General features: G+C 41.9%; 1 protein-coding gene across 2 annotated transcripts; it reads left to right on the top strand.

Annotated features, from left to right (window-relative positions):
- The first annotated feature begins 948 nt into the window (after positions 1-948).
- Positions 949-14,584, top strand: ALB (albumin). 2 transcript variants are annotated; one of them, XM_014938360.1, is made up of 15 exons: positions 949-1,087; positions 2,562-2,622; positions 3,661-3,793; positions 4,936-5,150; positions 5,860-5,992; positions 7,192-7,289; positions 8,495-8,624; positions 9,514-9,728; positions 10,246-10,378; positions 11,179-11,276; positions 11,429-11,567; positions 12,243-12,466; positions 13,488-13,620; positions 14,088-14,144; positions 14,387-14,584. In XM_014938360.1, the coding sequence occupies exons 1-14, from the start codon at positions 1,003-1,005 to the stop codon at positions 14,136-14,138; spliced, it is 1,848 nt and encodes a 615-aa protein (XP_014793846.1). In that variant the 5' UTR covers positions 949-1,002; the 3' UTR covers positions 14,139-14,144; positions 14,387-14,584. The 2 variants fall into 2 exon arrangements, with proteins under 2 accessions (XP_014793846.1, XP_014793845.1); XM_014938359.1 differs by lacking the exons at positions 949-1,087; positions 2,562-2,622; positions 3,661-3,793 and having other exon boundaries at positions 4,942-5,150; positions 14,088-14,148.
- The last annotated feature ends 2,393 nt before the right edge of the window (positions 14,585-16,977 follow it).

Raw genomic sequence — 16,977 nt, forward strand, 5'->3', positions numbered from 1 at the left:
TAATTAAGAGATTATTCTTGGGAGGATGTCAGCACAAATGAGGAATTGCCAAAATTATGGAACGACAGCTCTTGCAAATGTTTGCACCTGTATTTGGCAGTTTTCTGGAGGCCGGTGAAGAGCAGTACCCAGAGACAACCAGACCAGGACCTGACAAATCAGGTGGGTGCATCAGCCCGTGGCTCTTTGAGCATCCTTCCTCCTGGATGCTCCCCTCGGTGTGCGTCCCAAAGTTTGGGGTGAAATGCTGTCTCACAGAGTGAAAAAGGCTCAGTTCCAAGTTACTGACACAGACCCGTTGCCTGCATGAAATTTGCTCCATTTGGGAGCTACAGGTCCTGGGAGATTTGGATTCCTTGGTGCCTGTTCCAGACTTTTACCTTCTGTTTCTGTAAGAATTCAGAAGCCAATTGAAACTGGAGCCGCTGTTTACCTCTGTCTTTGTGCTCGTGGCTGCATTTACCAATCTGCATTTTTTTATACCAAAGCCTAGATAAGCCATCTCATCTTTGTAGAGTGATCTAAAATGAAAATTCTCTAATTGCAAGCATGTACATGGACTTAGCCCTATCTGGGTGAATTCCTACTGTACAAAATCAACCTCCTCTGCCTGGGGACAAATATTAGCAAAAAAAAAAAAAAAAGAAGCATGGCTATAGGATTAGAGTTGATGACTTTTTTGTCTGATGCCTTGAACTCCTTGTTTGTCATTTGATAAGGAAATTTACGCAAAACTTTTATCTATTTGGGTGCTGGAAGGTTCAACCTTTTCAGGACAAAAAGGACCTGAGTAACACATAATAAACAAATAATATCAAATTCATTTTTGGCAAGGACAGTCCAAGTTTTGTAATCATCTTCAGACCAAATGGAAATCTACAGATGCCAGCTCCATGGTTAATATTTTACAGACATGGGTAGTAAAGGGTATATAAGCAAATGCCTTCCCTTCAATCTTCCTAGCATTTCTGAATAATTTAGCCCACATTGTAATTTGCAACCATGAAGTGGGTAACGTTAATTTCGTTTATTTTCCTCTTTAGTTCTGCTACGTCCAGGAATCTGGAAAGATTTCCTCGAGATGCAGGTAAGAAAGGGCTAAAAAGTTGTCTTTGCAGTCTTTATTATATCAATTTAATGATTTTAATGCTATTTCACAAACAATTCTTGCAAGCCTGATCCAAAGAGAACAGAAGGATTTGATTGACTTGAAAAGAAACTAAATGAAGCAATGGTGAGGAGATGGGTAGAACGCTCCACACAACTTAAGTGGGCAACGTCCCATTGCAGCATCAATGTAGTGCATGGGCAGATGTTAATTATTATTAATCTGTTACTTCCCAGCATGGAGAAGGCAGCTGCACTGGGCTTTTGGAAGTGCTGCCTTTTGCATGGTAGTTCCTAACTAATCTCCTCACCAGCTAAAGGCAATGGCTTTCACATGAGTAGGTCAAAAATTCAAAAATCTACCTCTTGGTCTGGGCTATAAGAATACTAGCTGAAAACTCATGGTGTCATTTCCCCCTGGATTTTAAAACTTTAGACCATAGTCAGACAAAAATTTCTGCAGTCAGTCCTAGAAGTTTTTTCCCTGATATCTTTTATTTTTGTTTGAAACATGAAAATACCTAAATTTAACAAAACTGAGTTTTCAGGAGCTGACCAGAAATGCCGGTGAACAGCAGTAAAAAAAATTTTAAATTACTATTTTCTTCACTAAACCCCTTATTATCAAAGCAGGTATATTCCATTAGGTAAAGGAATTACTCCTCATGTTTTCTAAATGCTCCTGAGTGGTATTTCTAGAAGAAAAGGGCTGCCTCATTCTAGCACACTCTTTAGTGTGGCCACATGCCTCGGTATCTGCTGGGAAAATCCTGGGGGAGTCTCCTGGCCAGGAGTGAGGTGTAACTGCAACCTGTATTTGCAGCCAAGGGAAGGCACTTTTCTGCCTGAAAAGCACAGAGGAGATGCAGTGGGTGGAACAAGAATATGAATCTGCCAAAGTAATAATTTTGTGTTCAAAAGGAGAAAATTCTACTAATGCTTGCTCTAATCAAACTGCGGCTGCGTTCCTTTGTTCGTAACGTAGACGATAGCAAAAGAGGTTTGCTAACCCCTAATAGTAAGCTACAGCAGTCATTTTGATGATTTGAATTAAATGTGTGCTCACAGAGGTAAATATTTTATTAGAAACCTAAAAATCACATGTTTGGGTTTGAAAGATAAGCGTGTGCCAGAGTTAGGTATCTGCAGACAAATGACAAGATTGGTCACCTGAGACAGCGAAGAGCTCAAGGTGGCCTGCAGAAGGCTTTAGATTGAAGTTCCTGGAAAAGCAATACAGATTTCCCAGGAAGATGTACCCAAAGGTGGGATTTTACAAGTGCTCAGCATTAGCTCAGGCTGTTTCAAAGCCATGATGTTACCCCCTAAGCGTAAGAGCTAGGTGAATGCCAAACACTTCTGACCCAAGGTGCCCAGAATGTATTCTTGAAGGGATCCAGCACAGCCAACGTGACAGTGAGCATCATCGTTCTCTTTGGTTGTTTCTTTCCTAGAGCACAAGAGTGAGATCGTCCATCGCTACAATGATTTGAAGGAAGAGACATTTAAGGCAGTGTAAGTGAATGTTCAGCTCACATTTTCTGATTGTTTTCCATCTCTGTTGATATTGGACAAAAAAGGGAAACCAAAACACACTGTCTCACTGAAATTAGCCTGCTCACTCTTAGGATACAAAGCCTATAAATATTTTTAGACCTGCAAAAGTCACAATGACTTTCCTGCTCTCTGGGAGAAGAACTCCCTGCAAACCTTAGGAGAAAACCTTTGTGAAAAGAAAATAGGCGTGAGTAATACAGTTTTGATAACCTTAGGATGGAGAGGAGTTGTGCTGGATTGAGACATTATGGAAAAAAACCCACCAAAACCAAGCCAACCACCTCAAAAACCAAACCTGCAACACGTTTTCTGAGACAATTGAATGGCTTTCTTTGGAAACTGGTTTTGGGAGATGGAGAGGAGTTGTGCTGGATTGAGACATTATGGAAAAAAACCCACCAAAACCAAGCCAACCACCTCAAAAACCAAACCTGCAACACGTTTTCTGAGACAATTGAATGGCTTTCTTTGGAAACTGGTTTTGGGAACGGCAGAGGGCCCTGCCAGGAACATAACTACTTCTGAAAGAAAGCAGCCTGAAGATCATCATTTGTAATGATGGCAAAATACAGCTTAGTTTATGGCATCTATGAACATGCTGGTCAAAGGGGCAGAAAACTCTAATCACAGTCTTTTCTGTTCTGTTTCTAATCTATTATTCAAGACTTTTGGTTTTGGGAAGTAAGGTTGAAACATTTTTCAGAAAGGAGGTGAGAAGAGGAAGGGTATGGGATCTGGTACCATGCTCTTCATGGTACTCTGGTGAAGGATTTGTGCAGGTCATTTGAACGTTTGGGAAGTAAGGTTGAAAACATTTTTCATAAAGGAGATGAGAAGAGGAAGGGTATGGGGTCCAGTACCGTGCTCTTCATGGTACCCTGGTGAAGGATTTGTGCAGGTCATTTGAACAAAGAGTTTTGAATCCGGAAGCACCTTCAAATATTCTGAGTGTTATGAATCTTATGTCCATATTCCAAACTGTGCTTTGTGTTTCAGCACCATGATCACATTTGCCCAGTACCTCCAGAGATGTTCTTATGAAGGACTGTCCAAGCTGGTGAAGGATGTTGTTGATCTGGCACAGAAGTGTGTAGCCAACGAGGATGCTCCCGAGTGCACAAAATCACTGGTAGGCAGCAAACACCTTGGTATTGTGTTTCTCCTAATTAATGCAGGTCCCAAGGTCATCCTGTAAAATACAGGTCTAATTCTAGGTATTAAAGACCAAACCATGTGGGTTTTCACACTGGGGTGACTTGAAAAGTTAGGTGTGCTAATTCAAGGTTATTTAAGAAATTTTAAAAAACTCCTCTAAAAGCAGGTATCAAAAGAAGTTTGCAGGTGCCAGAGATCCCTGGATGTCTCGCAGGTTCAGCCTGGCCCTTCAGAAGGTTAGGTGCTTGTGTTCTTGTGAGCTCTAACGTTCAGATCAAACACCACAACTATGTTAGTTCTCCCTAAAGGTTTCCCAAGCTGATCATCAAGCAGGATATCAAATCCTGCTCAAATTAATCTGAAAATTCAGTTTAGTCAGATTATAAGTAAGGTAACAGTCTTGCACAGAGTATTTTAAATTAAAATTGATATGTTTTCTTATCTAAAAAATGTATTTGCTTTTCAATCTGGGTTTTCTTTTACAGATGAATAGAATGTGCATGACACTTTCTGTAAGCAATAATTCTGACCTTCAGCATTTCCCTTGTAGCCCACCATTTTCCTGGATGAAATCTGCCAAGTCGAAAAGCTCCGCGACACGTACGGAGACATGGCTGACTGCTGCAGTAAAGCTGATCCCGAAAGAAATGAGTGTTTCCTGTCATTTAAAGTTCCCCAGCCAGACTTCGTTCAGCCATACCAGAGACCAGCCTCTGATGTCATATGCAAGGAGTACCAGGACAACCGGGTGCCAACCTGAGATCCCTGGATGTCTCACAGGTTCAGCCCAGCCCTTCAGAAGGTCAGGTGCTTGTGTTTCTGTGAGCTCTAATGTTCAGATCAAACGCCACAACTATGTTAGTTCTCCCTAAAGCTTTCCCAAGTTGATCATCAAGCAGAATATCAAATCCTGCTCAAATTAATCTGAAAATTCAGTTTAGTCAGATTATAAGTAAGGTAACAGTCTTGCACAGAGTATTTTAAATTAAAATTGATATGTTTTCTTATCTAAAAAATGTATTTGCTTTTCAATCTGGGTTTTCTTTTACAGATGAATAGAATGTGCATGACACTTTCTGTAAGCAATAATTCTGACCTTCAGCATTTCCCTTGTAGCCCACCATTTTCCTGGATGAAATCTGCCAAGTCGAAAAGCTCCGCGACACGTACGGAGACATGGCTGACTGCTGCAGTAAAGCTGATCCTGAAAGAAATGAGTGTTTCCTGTCATTTAAAGTTCCCCAGCCAGACTTCGTTCAGCCATACCAGAGACCAGCCTCTGATGTCATATGCAAGGAGTACCAGGACAACCGGGTGCCATTCCTGGGACAGTAAGAAAAATAGCCATTTTTTACTCTTTCAGTATTTTGTTGTGCAGAAGAGGGATCCCCAGGCTCTACAGAGTTTGTGGACATGCAGGACATTTGAAAAAATTAGAAGTATTCAACCTCATATCTGCACATATAAAGCGGTTGCTCTGATCACGTTTTTTCCATTCCACATTTGGGCAGGTTTTTCCATTCAAATCTGGGCTTTAAGGGATCACATTTTATAAGTCCTGGGGGACCTTTGGGGTTTTTTTGCCCCAAGAGCCTTGAAAAACCACAGTGTTTCCAATATTGATTTAATGCCTTACTTGCTCCAGCTTGCCACTACCCCAATGGAAATTGGAAAGGATGAAGAAAGATAACAGTAAAAAGAATAAAAATTTGCAATAAAATCTCTATGGAATGGCCATAGGATGACTTTTTCACACTCAAAACGAGAATTTTCACATATTTGACAAGGCTTCTTAAAAAAGCATATGATTGTCAATCTAAATGTCTGACAACATACGTAGCTCATCCCTCCATCACTGTTATTGAGTCTTGCTTTGGAAACAGTGGGATTTAGCAGAGCATTTACCAGCAGCAGGCATTACCTTAGGAAAGCAGATTATATTTCTAAACTAGAAATTAAAGTTATAGCAGCTGTGAGAGATTTACAGCCGTTTGCTGCTGCCATTGGAATACGTAACCTATGCTTTTCTTTTCCTGCTAGTTTCATCTATACTGTTGCAAGAAGAAACCCCTTCTTGTACTCCCCAACGATCCTCAGCCTGGCTGCTGACTACGAACATGCCCTCCAGAGCTGCTGTGCAGGGAGTGATGTTGGTGCTTGCTTGGATGAGAAGGTACATCCAGTCTTTCACTGCTGATGAAAACTAAGCAACTGGTCTGCTACACACAGGTCTCCCCTGATCTTAGCAGCAAGTCTCTTTAACGTGAGAAGTAACTTTAAAAGGCCAATCTTAAATTACGGTTTATAATTCCAAAATTGTGCTTTCCCGGTGAACATTTGTGTCTGGCTTCATAGAAACTAAGGCGGTCAAAAAAATCATATTTTGATTTTTTTAAGCGACAAAACAGAAGACTCCAAGTGTAGATAATTAATCTTGTCTTTTTGTCCCTGTGCTACATTATCAGGCAGCTCTGGGTGTTGCGCTGAGGCACTCAATCCAAATAAGATGTAGTGCTTGGGGTTTTTCATCTGGGGTAATCTCTAGTGAGAAGGCACACTGCCCAGGGGGCACTGGGGAAAGACACATCTCAGTTGGCAGCCTAACATGCCACTGCCATGTCCAACGTGTAGCTGTATGAGATCTCTCTCCTGTTCTTCCCCTATCCGTTGCCCAAGCAAGTGGAGGGGAAGGAGTGAGAAACGGGCAGAATCTTCCTGTTCATGCAAATCTTTGTACGAAGAACTTGTAGAGAAGGGTCAGGATGAATCCCGTGTTGGCCCTATGAATCGATAGCAGATGACTTCCACATAACTTTGCTTTTTAGAGAACCGAAGCCAAGATTTCATATAAGCCTTGAGAATGGCACGAGCCAAACTCTCCCTTTGTCTCAAACTCAGTCCCGGTGACTTCTGTACAATCACCGTGGTGCTCTGAAAGACAACTGACACTCCTTTTAGCCACGAGGTTTCAGTGAATGCAAAGTTCTTGGTGAACAGCAGGATGTCTGTAGAAGAATTTCCCCATGTCACAAAATACAGCATTAGAGATTAGAAGTTAAATGCTGGATCGTGCAGGGGTTATGACTGTTTTAGCCAGAGGTTTCAGTGAATGCAAAGTACTTGGTGAACAGCAGGACGTCTGTAGAAGAATTTCCCCATGCCACAAAGTATAGCACAGAGACTAGAAGTTAAATGCTGGCTCGCACAGGGGTCGTGACTGTCTCAGGAATTCTCGGTTTGCTTGGCTTTTCATCAGAGCTAACTGGACCAGAACCTGCTGCGTTTCTGAAGTGGGATTTTCAGATTTGCTCTATTTCTCAGTCCATTAGATGTAATCAGTTTCATGTGACAATGTGCATCCTGTTCCTATAGGAAATTGCCATTAAAGAAAGAGCCAAGAAAGTCAATATGAAGCAGCAGTATTCTTGTGGAATCCTCAAGAAGTTTGGCGAGAGAACTTTCAAAGGAAAGTAAGTTCCAATCAGTTTTTTTATAAAAAGTAGGCTTGTTAACCTAAACCTGGAACTATTCAAGAGGAAAATATCATTGCATATAAATCACCTCTATATGCTGAGTTTGAAAACTGCACTCATGGTACTTCCTATCATACTTTTGGTGGAGGACCAACAGAATAGAGATCAGTGGGTCAGTCTTTCAACGCTAGGCCAACAGCCATTTCTTAGCCTATTTCTTGAAATGTAGAATTTAATCCTGGTCAGGTTTCTGTGTAAAGACTAGACACAAAGGGGAACCTGTGTATTCCAGGCCTTGAGGGAGTACCAGTAAAGAGATCAGCTGTGAGAGTCAGGGAGAATTGAAACTGTCTCTAGAACCAATCCAGGAGATGTGACATTAACTGGTGGAGTGTCACTCCGAAACAGAGATTCCAGAGTGTTTAATCTACATTTTTGCTGAAGCTGTGTCCCGTTCTGATGCCTGCAGTGTTTAGCAACAGGCACATCAGTAATCAGCAAAGTAAATTGCTGGTTTGAACCTTAAAGCAATCAAAGAGTCAGATTTGGCAGAATCACAGTTCCTGTAAAGGGTGCTTTTTCAAGATTGAGACAGACTTTTGCAGTTAATAAGTGGATCACCTGCCCAAGCACAGGGAACTGCTTTCATTCTGTGGCTGGTCTAACACACCAACGTTGACTGGGATTACCTCACTAGATGCAATCAGCTTTGATGGAAAGGTTTAATTAGAACTATATATACCTGTGCCAAATAATCTGAAGATGCTTTACAGTCACTGAAGAGTGATGGGGAATTCTTGGGTGCAATTCTAACATAGACAGCTCAGATAGAACAGAATAATCACAGACTTGTTGCTTTCTGTCCATTTTAAAAGAGCACCAGGCTTCTGGTGCAGGTGTCGGAGATGCTTTACAGTCACTGAAGAGCGATGGGGAATTCTCGGGTGCAATTCTTACATAGGCAGCTCAGATAGAACAGAATAATCACAGACTTGTTGCTTTCTGTCCATTTTAAAAGAGCACCAGGCTTCTGGTGCAGGTGTTGATGCCCCTTTTCTTCCAGCCACCAATAATTAGATGAAAAGAATGAATATTTACTTGAAACTATGCTGATCTACAGTACCGTAAGTGTTAGTGACTTGCAAGGTTTCTGTTCAATACAGAGCTCTAAAACAAGCGTATTTTTCTTCTTTTCCACCTAGTATGCTTGCTCGCCTGAGCCAGAAATATCCCAAGGCTCCATTCTCAGAAATTCTTAAAATTCTGGGTGATGCTAAGGAGATCTACAAGGAGTGCTGCGAGGGGGACATGCTGGAGTGCATGGATGACAGGGTAAGACAAGTACTTTTTTCAAATGTGCTTACACACTTGAAAAAATGTTTAGGAAGACAATAATTTGTGCAGTTACTCAGTTACAGTCCAAGGAACTTGTACTCAATGCTCTGGAAGGTTCCTTGGCCACAAAAGAACTCACAGCCAGCTCAGCTGTGACTGTTACTGGGACTGGGTTTCAGACCAGTTCTGGATCTAGTCCTCTATAACCATGAGGGGAAGGAGCTGTGATTTCCAGTATAGCATGTGCATTTGGTTGAAATCAAAACATTTGTCAGGGAGGTTGGTTGATGGTATTTGCTCACTTCAAAGCCATCATAAACAGAGCAAAAGAAAGCAGAGGGAAAAAGGCCACAATTGCTGTCCTGTTGTGTGTAGTGCCATTAATCCAGCTTCCCTGGGGTGCCAGTGAACTCTGGAGAGCAGCTTGGGTGGCAGGATTAGCAAAACTGTGCAACAGTCACCCCATTTCAATATTGCCTGGCTGGAACTCAGATGCACTTGTTAAACCAGCTGGTGCCAGTGCTGGCTTTAGGAAGCTCTGGGGTTTTTCATGTTTCTATCTCAAAAAAGATTAAGGCTGGGTACCTGACAGGACTGACAAGATCAATCAGACATCCTTGTGACAGACCGCTCAGTGGCTTTCTTTGGCTTTCCAGAGTCTGTCTTCTCCAAGTTTCTAAGATCAGGGAGGGAACTGTATTCTCCCACGTGCCTGTCCCTCTGATTATTTCTCTTTCTGTGGGGACAGCATTTCTTTAGGAAAGTGCTAAGTAAATAGGTGGCCTGAGTGAAAAGGGAAGAGTCTGAAAAAGAGAGAGGAGATGAATTAATCTGTCTTTAAATTATTATTTCACAGCATGTCTGATAATATATTTTAATTTTACAGGCAGAGCTTATGACCTACATATGCTCTAAACAAGATGTTTTCTCAAGTAAAATCAAAGAGTGCTGTGAGAAGCCAGTTGTGGAACGAAGCCAGTGCATTATTGAATCAGAATTTGATGAGAAACCTGCAGATCTGCCTTCCCTAGTTGAAAAATACATACAAGATAAGGAAGTGTGCAAGAGCTACGAGGCAGGCCATGATGAATTCTTGTCAGAGTAAGTAGTGCCAACAGTATGTCTGCTTGTATTAGAGGATCATTCACAGGAAGGTTCAGTCTTTTCTGGACCTCAGCCTTTTGTATCACTGGAAAAACTGCCCTCTTGGACGTTTCAAGCACTTACTGAGAAAAGAGATGACCACATGGAAGTCCAATATATCTATTGTTGCTTCGACCCGACTTGAACCTCTAGTTCCTCATTCAAGTCTCTGTTCAGCATGAATTTATCAGTGCCTTTCTTTTATGTGAGGGCTTTGTGCATGCCCATGTACATTATCTGCTTAAGAGATACTCTGTCCTGGGGAACTGTTTTGTTCCTAACACATTTGCCCTATTGACTGATAACAGAATGACCAAAAATATTCTTCTAAAACAAGTAAACTGCATCCCAAGCTCATCGTCCACCTTACTTGATCTCACTTTGAGGAACTGTCATTGTCAGTTACCTTGTTGTGCATGAAGAAAGCAGCATGTTATTCAGGAGCTGTAATTCTGTCCACTTCTGTGTCTTCCAGGTTTGTCTATGAATACTCACGAAGACACCCTGAGTTCTCCACGCAGCTGATTCTGAGAATCACTAAGGGCTATGAAACACTCCTGGATAAGTGCTGCAAAACGGACAACCCTGCCGAGTGCTACGGAAACGCTGTAGGTGCAAAGCTTGGGTTGAGAAGGTCCTACAGAAGAGCAGACAGAAAGCATTTTGAGAGAGCAATCCCAGGGAAGTTAGCACTCTGATGGGAGGTGAAGAGCAGCCCAGGGCCCACAACAAGGATACCCAGTTTTCTCAGATCATAGAGTAATTTCATCAGTCGCTTTAGTAATTTTCAGACTAGTCTCACTCAGCTCCCTGTCTCCTGCCTCTGTCCCTCAGAAGTGATTCTGCTTGTCCTGACGAAGATGATTAATAGCTGATTAGCTGAATTATCCCATGGGCTCCGCTGCCTTTTCTGAGTATGGCTGCTCAGGGATTAGGATGGGAACCTGCACGTCCAGGTCACATAGAGATGCCTAAACTTAGGTCTCCTCATCTTCAGCTGAATGACACACAAGTCACAGCACAAGTTGAGTCTCTGACAGCTTTAGCCAAGGGATAGCCAGAGGATGTTCCCCTCAAGGCTGATAGTCTTGTACTTGAAAAATATTCAGCTGATTTAGACAAACAACCCCCCCCATCATTGTCTAGAAAGCAAGTCCAATGGGTAATTCATTTAAATTATATTTCAAAAAATCTCGCTACCTTTTCAAACAGAATTTCTATTAGAACTTAAGGCTCATGTGAGAATTAAGTCCTCCCTGCACCAGCCAGGCTGTACAGAAGTGACCAGCCTTGCAAAATGGGTGTCTTATAGCTAATAAGATGTAGAGGAGGTCAAAAGGTGTATTTGTATGACTGTTAGCAGGATGTCACACTCTAATGTTACTGATAACTTTATATGTGTTTGCAGCAAGAGGAACTGAACAAACATATTCAAGAAACTCAGGATGTTGTAAAGACAAACTGTGAAATTCTCACTACCCATGGCGAGGCCGACTTCCTTAAAGCGTAAGTACTTTCTGATAAATATTCTTGAGTGTGAACAATGATGCTTTGGGCAAACCTATTTGGTCTTCACTTCTATTTTCACTTCAGTGGTCTAGCTCAGTGGAGCATTTTTCAAATGCGAGCAAACAGTCATTTTGATGTGGCTTTTTCAGACTTCTGATCCGCTACACCAAGAAAATGCCTCAGGTGTCCACCGATACCTTGCTTGAAATTGGGAAGAAAATGACAAAGGTTGGCACTAAGTGCTGCCAGCTTCCTGAAGACAGACGCATGAGCTGTTCCGAGGGATATGTGAGTACATGTGTTTATTCTCTCTACTCCTCTTGGAGATTTCCTCTCTTCTCAAACACATTGAATTCTGGGGAGATAGTAAACTCGCACTGATTTTCCACAAACCCCAAGCTAAGCACCTACTTAACAGAATTCAAAGTCTGTTCATTTTTAGTGGATGCGAGAGCCTCAACAGTTGACCGATGGCAGCTTGTGAGAATTTTAGCTAAACTTTGCTCTCCCTCAAAAAGCTGAATTGAGTTGGTTGGGTCTGCAACAGCTAAACAGTCTTGTAAAGCTAAACAGTCTCTTAAAAAAAACCCCCAATGGATGTGAGAACCTCAACAGTTGACTGACGGCAGCTTGTGAGAATTTTAGCTAAACTTTGCTCTCCCTCAAAAAGCTGAATTGAGTTGGTTGGGTCTGCAACAGCTAAACAGTCTTGTAAAGCTAAACAGTCTCTTAAAAAAAACCCCAAAATGTACTTACTGATTGTAGCCCGATGGACAGACTGTTTGCAGATGAAGAAATGCCCAACTCCAGGAATACTTTTTTTTTTTTTAACTTTAAGACCACGCCATTTCTGAGCATCCCTATGTGTCATTATGCTATTGTGACACAAGCATCACAAATTTCTTCTGTTATTGTAGAAGGTGTCACTGATGTTTGTCCTTCCTTCCTTCCTTCTCCTTCCAGCTGAGCATGGTGATTCAGGATATGTGCAAGAGACAGGAGACCACACCTATCAATGACCAGGTTTCCCACTGCTGCAGCGACTCCTACGCTTACAGGAGACCCTGCTTCACTGCCATGGGTGTAGATACCAAATACGTGCCTCCAGCATTTAACCCAGACATGTTCAACTTCGATGAAAAACTCTGCACTGCTCCTGCTGATGAACGGGAAATCGGGCAGATGAAGTAAGCTCAAAGAAATACCTCGTCCAGATGAAGAAATGCCCAACTCTAGGAATACTTTTTTTTTTTTTTAACTTTAAGACCATGCCATTTCTGAGCATTCCTATGTGTCATTATGCTATTGTGACACAAGCATCACAAATTTCTTCTGTTGTTGTAGAAGGTGTCACTGATGTTTGTCCTTCCTTCCTTCCTTCTCCTTCCAGCTGAGCATGGTGATTCAGGATATGTGCAAGAGACAGGAGACCACACCTATCAATGACCAGGTTTCCCACTGCTGCAGCGACTCCTACGCTTACAGGAGACCCTGCTTCACTGCCATGGGTGTAGATACCAAATACGTGCCTCCAGCATTTAACCCAGACATGTTCAACTTCGATGAAAAACTCTGCACTGCTCCTGCTGATGAACGGGAAATCGGGCAGATGAAGTAAGCTCAAAGAAATACCTCGTTGAAAAAAGTCTGGAGTGTAAGGCTTTCAGGAGGGGCAGAAGGAAGCCAAAACCCCCCTGTTCTGTCATCTCACTGGGACTTCGTTGAAAAAAGTCTGGAGTGTAAGGCTTTAGGGAGGGCAGAAGGAAGCCAAAGCCCCCCTGTTCTGTCATCTCACTGGGACTTCACTAGCGACAGAGAGGAAACCAGATGGGATTACGTGTGAGCTTGTCAGTGCGTTACATCGTGTAGTTTGGAAGAGGCAAAACAGGCTATTTCCTTCCAATAAAATCTGTCTTAGCTGACCAGTTTTGCTAGGTCCACTGCCAGTGCAGGTCTTATGATGTACTTAATTAAGACAACATACAGATCATTTCAATAAGTTTTTTCCCACCTGTAACTGGGATAACAAAAAGCAAACAGATGGTCGTGGTAGACGGGGAGTTTAGAGTCACAAATAACCACAGGCTTCTGTAGGCACGACAAAAAACCCTCATAAATGAGCTATATCAGCATAGAAGGGCTTATTTTAAATTGGGAAATCAAACTATAACAGGTAGCATTAACTGTCTATTGTGGTTTTGCTTTCAGATTGCTCATCAACCTCATTAAACGCAAGCCCCAGATGACAGAAGAACAAATAAAGACAATTGCTGATGGGTTCAGTGCCATGGTAGAGAAGTGCTGCAAGCAAACAGATATTGATACATGCCTTGGCGAAGAGGTATTTCCTATCTCCTTTAGAAAAGGACACTTACTTGTCCCTGAAATAACCACAGGAGAAGTTTATCCATAGCCATATTGCTGAGCGAGCGCAAAGCGCTTACAGAAGTACAAATGAGTTTCCAACAGCAACCTCATCATTTGAGGCATGGAACTGTATTACTAATAGCTTACACTGCTTATTGAGTGAATCTTTATTTATAACCAAAGTATCGCATAGGTAAATATAGTATGAGGAGTTAAGAAATAATTATTTGTCTCTAGTTCACTCTAAAAGTTTATTTTCCACCTTTGCAAAATTGAAAAATACTCAACATACAGGAGCACACAGACTCTAAGGTCAGGAAGCGCTCTTAGGATTATCCTTCAAAGCATAATGCAGACACAGGTTTAAGCTGATAAAAATCCCTGCTCAAGCACTACAGAAACCATAATATTTCTCACAACTGTTTGTATTCCTTTTTCTAGGGTGCAAACCTAATAGTCCAGAGCAGAGCCACACTAGGAATCGGCGCGTAATACGTGGTAGGTAAGAGCAATAATGCATATATTGGGTCATCTCTCTGTGTGTCAGCCCCCATCTGCCCACCCCTCTGCCCATTTACCCCCTTCGATTCAAAAATGCATCTGGCTGCCCTGTAACCACCAAGTGTTTGCTTTTCCTAATGGGTGGTTTACCATCTGCCATTGCATAGCACGCAGAAAGCTGAAGTGCTGAGAGTATGCCACCATTTTACAAAATAATCCTTTTTGTTTCTCCATCCTAGGATGCCAGTGGGAAAAATAACGAAGAAAAAAAATACTTCTGTGTAACTTCTCCCGCCCATTACCTTTTTTCCTTTGGTATTGAATGAGTATTTCATAAATCTTCAGTGTTTTGTCAAGCCACAGACTTTTCCAGAAAATGTTCAATTCCAATACTTTGAAAAAAAATGAATAATAAATAAAAGCTTTATAAATCTGCATCTGTCCTTGTCTGCTGGTGACTACCATAAGGCAAAGCTCTGCAGTGCTCCCTGCTCAAAGGGTTGCTATCAGTAGTATGGAGCAGGGAGTACCAGTGGGGTTTTTTTTATGTTTCTTGCTCTTGGAAAGTACGTATGAGAGAATATGAAAGGTGGTGAGACATTTAGCTAGATTGTAATACTCCAGTTCAGTTACAGGTTCATTTTACGCTTTACTTCAGCAATTATAATTACATATTAAGAGAAGATTCAAAGGAACTGTTCAGTCTAAGTAAGATGACTAGAAACAAGCTCTGATAAAAAGAAAAATATCTTTTTTCCATCAGCCACAAATCAAGTATCTCTTCACTTGCCAACAGATCTGCTTTTAGACACTTCTTTTCATGTCTTAAGCTGTTGGTAAAATAGCTTTTGACCTTAGAGATGTCTCTTCAAAAGCCCACCATCTAACTCACTTTTCATTGCAGCAAGCTCTTAAGAGAGAAGTTTTTCAGTTCTTTGACAGTAAAGCAGCGTGATTTTCTGGTTCCTGTTTAGTTTCAGTCCATGAACACAAACCCCCCAGATTTTCTACACTTTAACAAGGACCCTTGCATAACCCTTGCATCGTTAGAAGAGCCCTTGCATAATAAGGCATTTCATAAGGGCAGATTTCTTGGCCTAGAGACTCCTTGTGCCTCTAGTTCACGAACCGGGAATCCTCTCCAGAGCCACAGAAGTGTCACCTAAAAAGGGAGGGAAACCTCCCCCTAATTACCCAGAAGATATTTAAATTTTTGCTACCAAACCTGAACAATGGCTTCACATTTCAGAAAGGCCAACTGTTACGATAACTATTAGCGGGACACTTGTGACTTGTTTTCATGCAGCAACTTGTGTTGAATTATTTCAAAAGTCTTTTAGGCTTTATATTGCAACTTTAGTCCCTAGAACTCACTGAACACTCCACAAGTATTCCTGAGTATTCAAGGGGGAAAACAGAACAAAATCCAGGAATTAAGGCAGACACAAGTTTACTGAAAGCCCCTGTTTCTACACCCCATTTGCCTTCTCTTTCCTCTACAGCACAGTACAACAAATGGATACGTAGATGTAGTTTGTCACCTACTTGTGCCCTTCAGTAATACACAAGCTAATTTTCACTTTCTCCATTTTCATTTTTTTTATGCCTAGATCTCTTTCTCATATATTCCCTATAAAGGTTGGTAAAACCACAACCACTGAACTTCTAACACTCACAAAAACTATTCCCATAAATCAAGTTTTCCAGTCTTTGGAGAAAGCCCAATAGGAGCCACACACCCATTCTTTACAAAAACCACAATTTTAACAGCACCAGCTATTAACACTAATTAATAAAAATCTCTCCAGACTCAACTCCTCAAAATTAACTTATTTCTTATGCTAAGACGGAGATAAACAAACACAAAAACATTCATTCTTAACAAATGCAAAACCTACCATTGCTGGACAAAGAGGTTCTTGCTGCAGACTCCGAAATTTTCAAAGTAACAGCCAGATGCAGAAATTGCAAACACTACTTTTCTCTTGGGCAATAAGAAGGCTGCCCCTGGTGTGAAAGGGTGAGGGGCCACATCCCTTTCCTTCTGCCTCTCCCTCAGGCTTTAATCCCTTCACCTGACCCCACATCATCAGCATCCATCAGACTCCCACCTGCCCTGGGCTTCTTGATTCCTTCATCCCCGAATCTTCAACCACCTTCTCCTCCCCATCCCTCTACCACACTCTGAATCACAAAGTGGTGGTTCTCCTGTCCAATATCCAAAGATTCCAATATCTTTTAAAACAGCGGGTGTTGGTAGGGGTGTTTTTAGGGGCACCCCTAAAAGGTTTTTTCATCTCTAGGTCACTGGGGTGAACTGTAATCATGGCATTTCGGTGATACTCCTTGATTTCTCATGGTCCCTCTGAGGCTGAGTCATGAAATTCCATGACTTTTAGGCACCTGTGGTTCTGGTTTTGTTGCTGGTGATGGGACCCAGGGCTGGCATTGTCCCTCCAGAGCATCCCTGGTAGAGGTGCTAGCTCTGGCCTTCAGGGATGGGAATTCCATTAATGTGGAATTCCCTTTAATATGCAAATTCCTTAAAAATTCCTAAATTCACCTTTCACCTGAATATGTGGAAACATTTATATCTGGTTCATGACAAAGCAAACAGAAAAATGATCAGGCAGCAGGAATGTTCTTCCAGCTCCGTACCAGCCCAAGATGTGGGTTTCATGGCCCTTGGCCTTAGGGAAAACACCCCAGAGCGTGTCTGGGGCTCGGGAAGGGGCAGGGGCTTTGGGCCAGGGCACGTTCCTGGGAGTATCCAAAATTCCTCTGGATTGCTTGAGTGCTTAGCACTTTTCTGCTCTCAGATGAACATTGT

This window comes from Calidris pugnax, unplaced genomic scaffold (genome assembly GCF_001431845.1).
Source record: "Calidris pugnax isolate Ruff unplaced genomic scaffold, ASM143184v1 scaffold72, whole genome shotgun sequence".
In the NCBI taxonomy this organism is placed as follows: domain Eukaryota; kingdom Metazoa; phylum Chordata; class Aves; order Charadriiformes; family Scolopacidae; genus Calidris; species Calidris pugnax.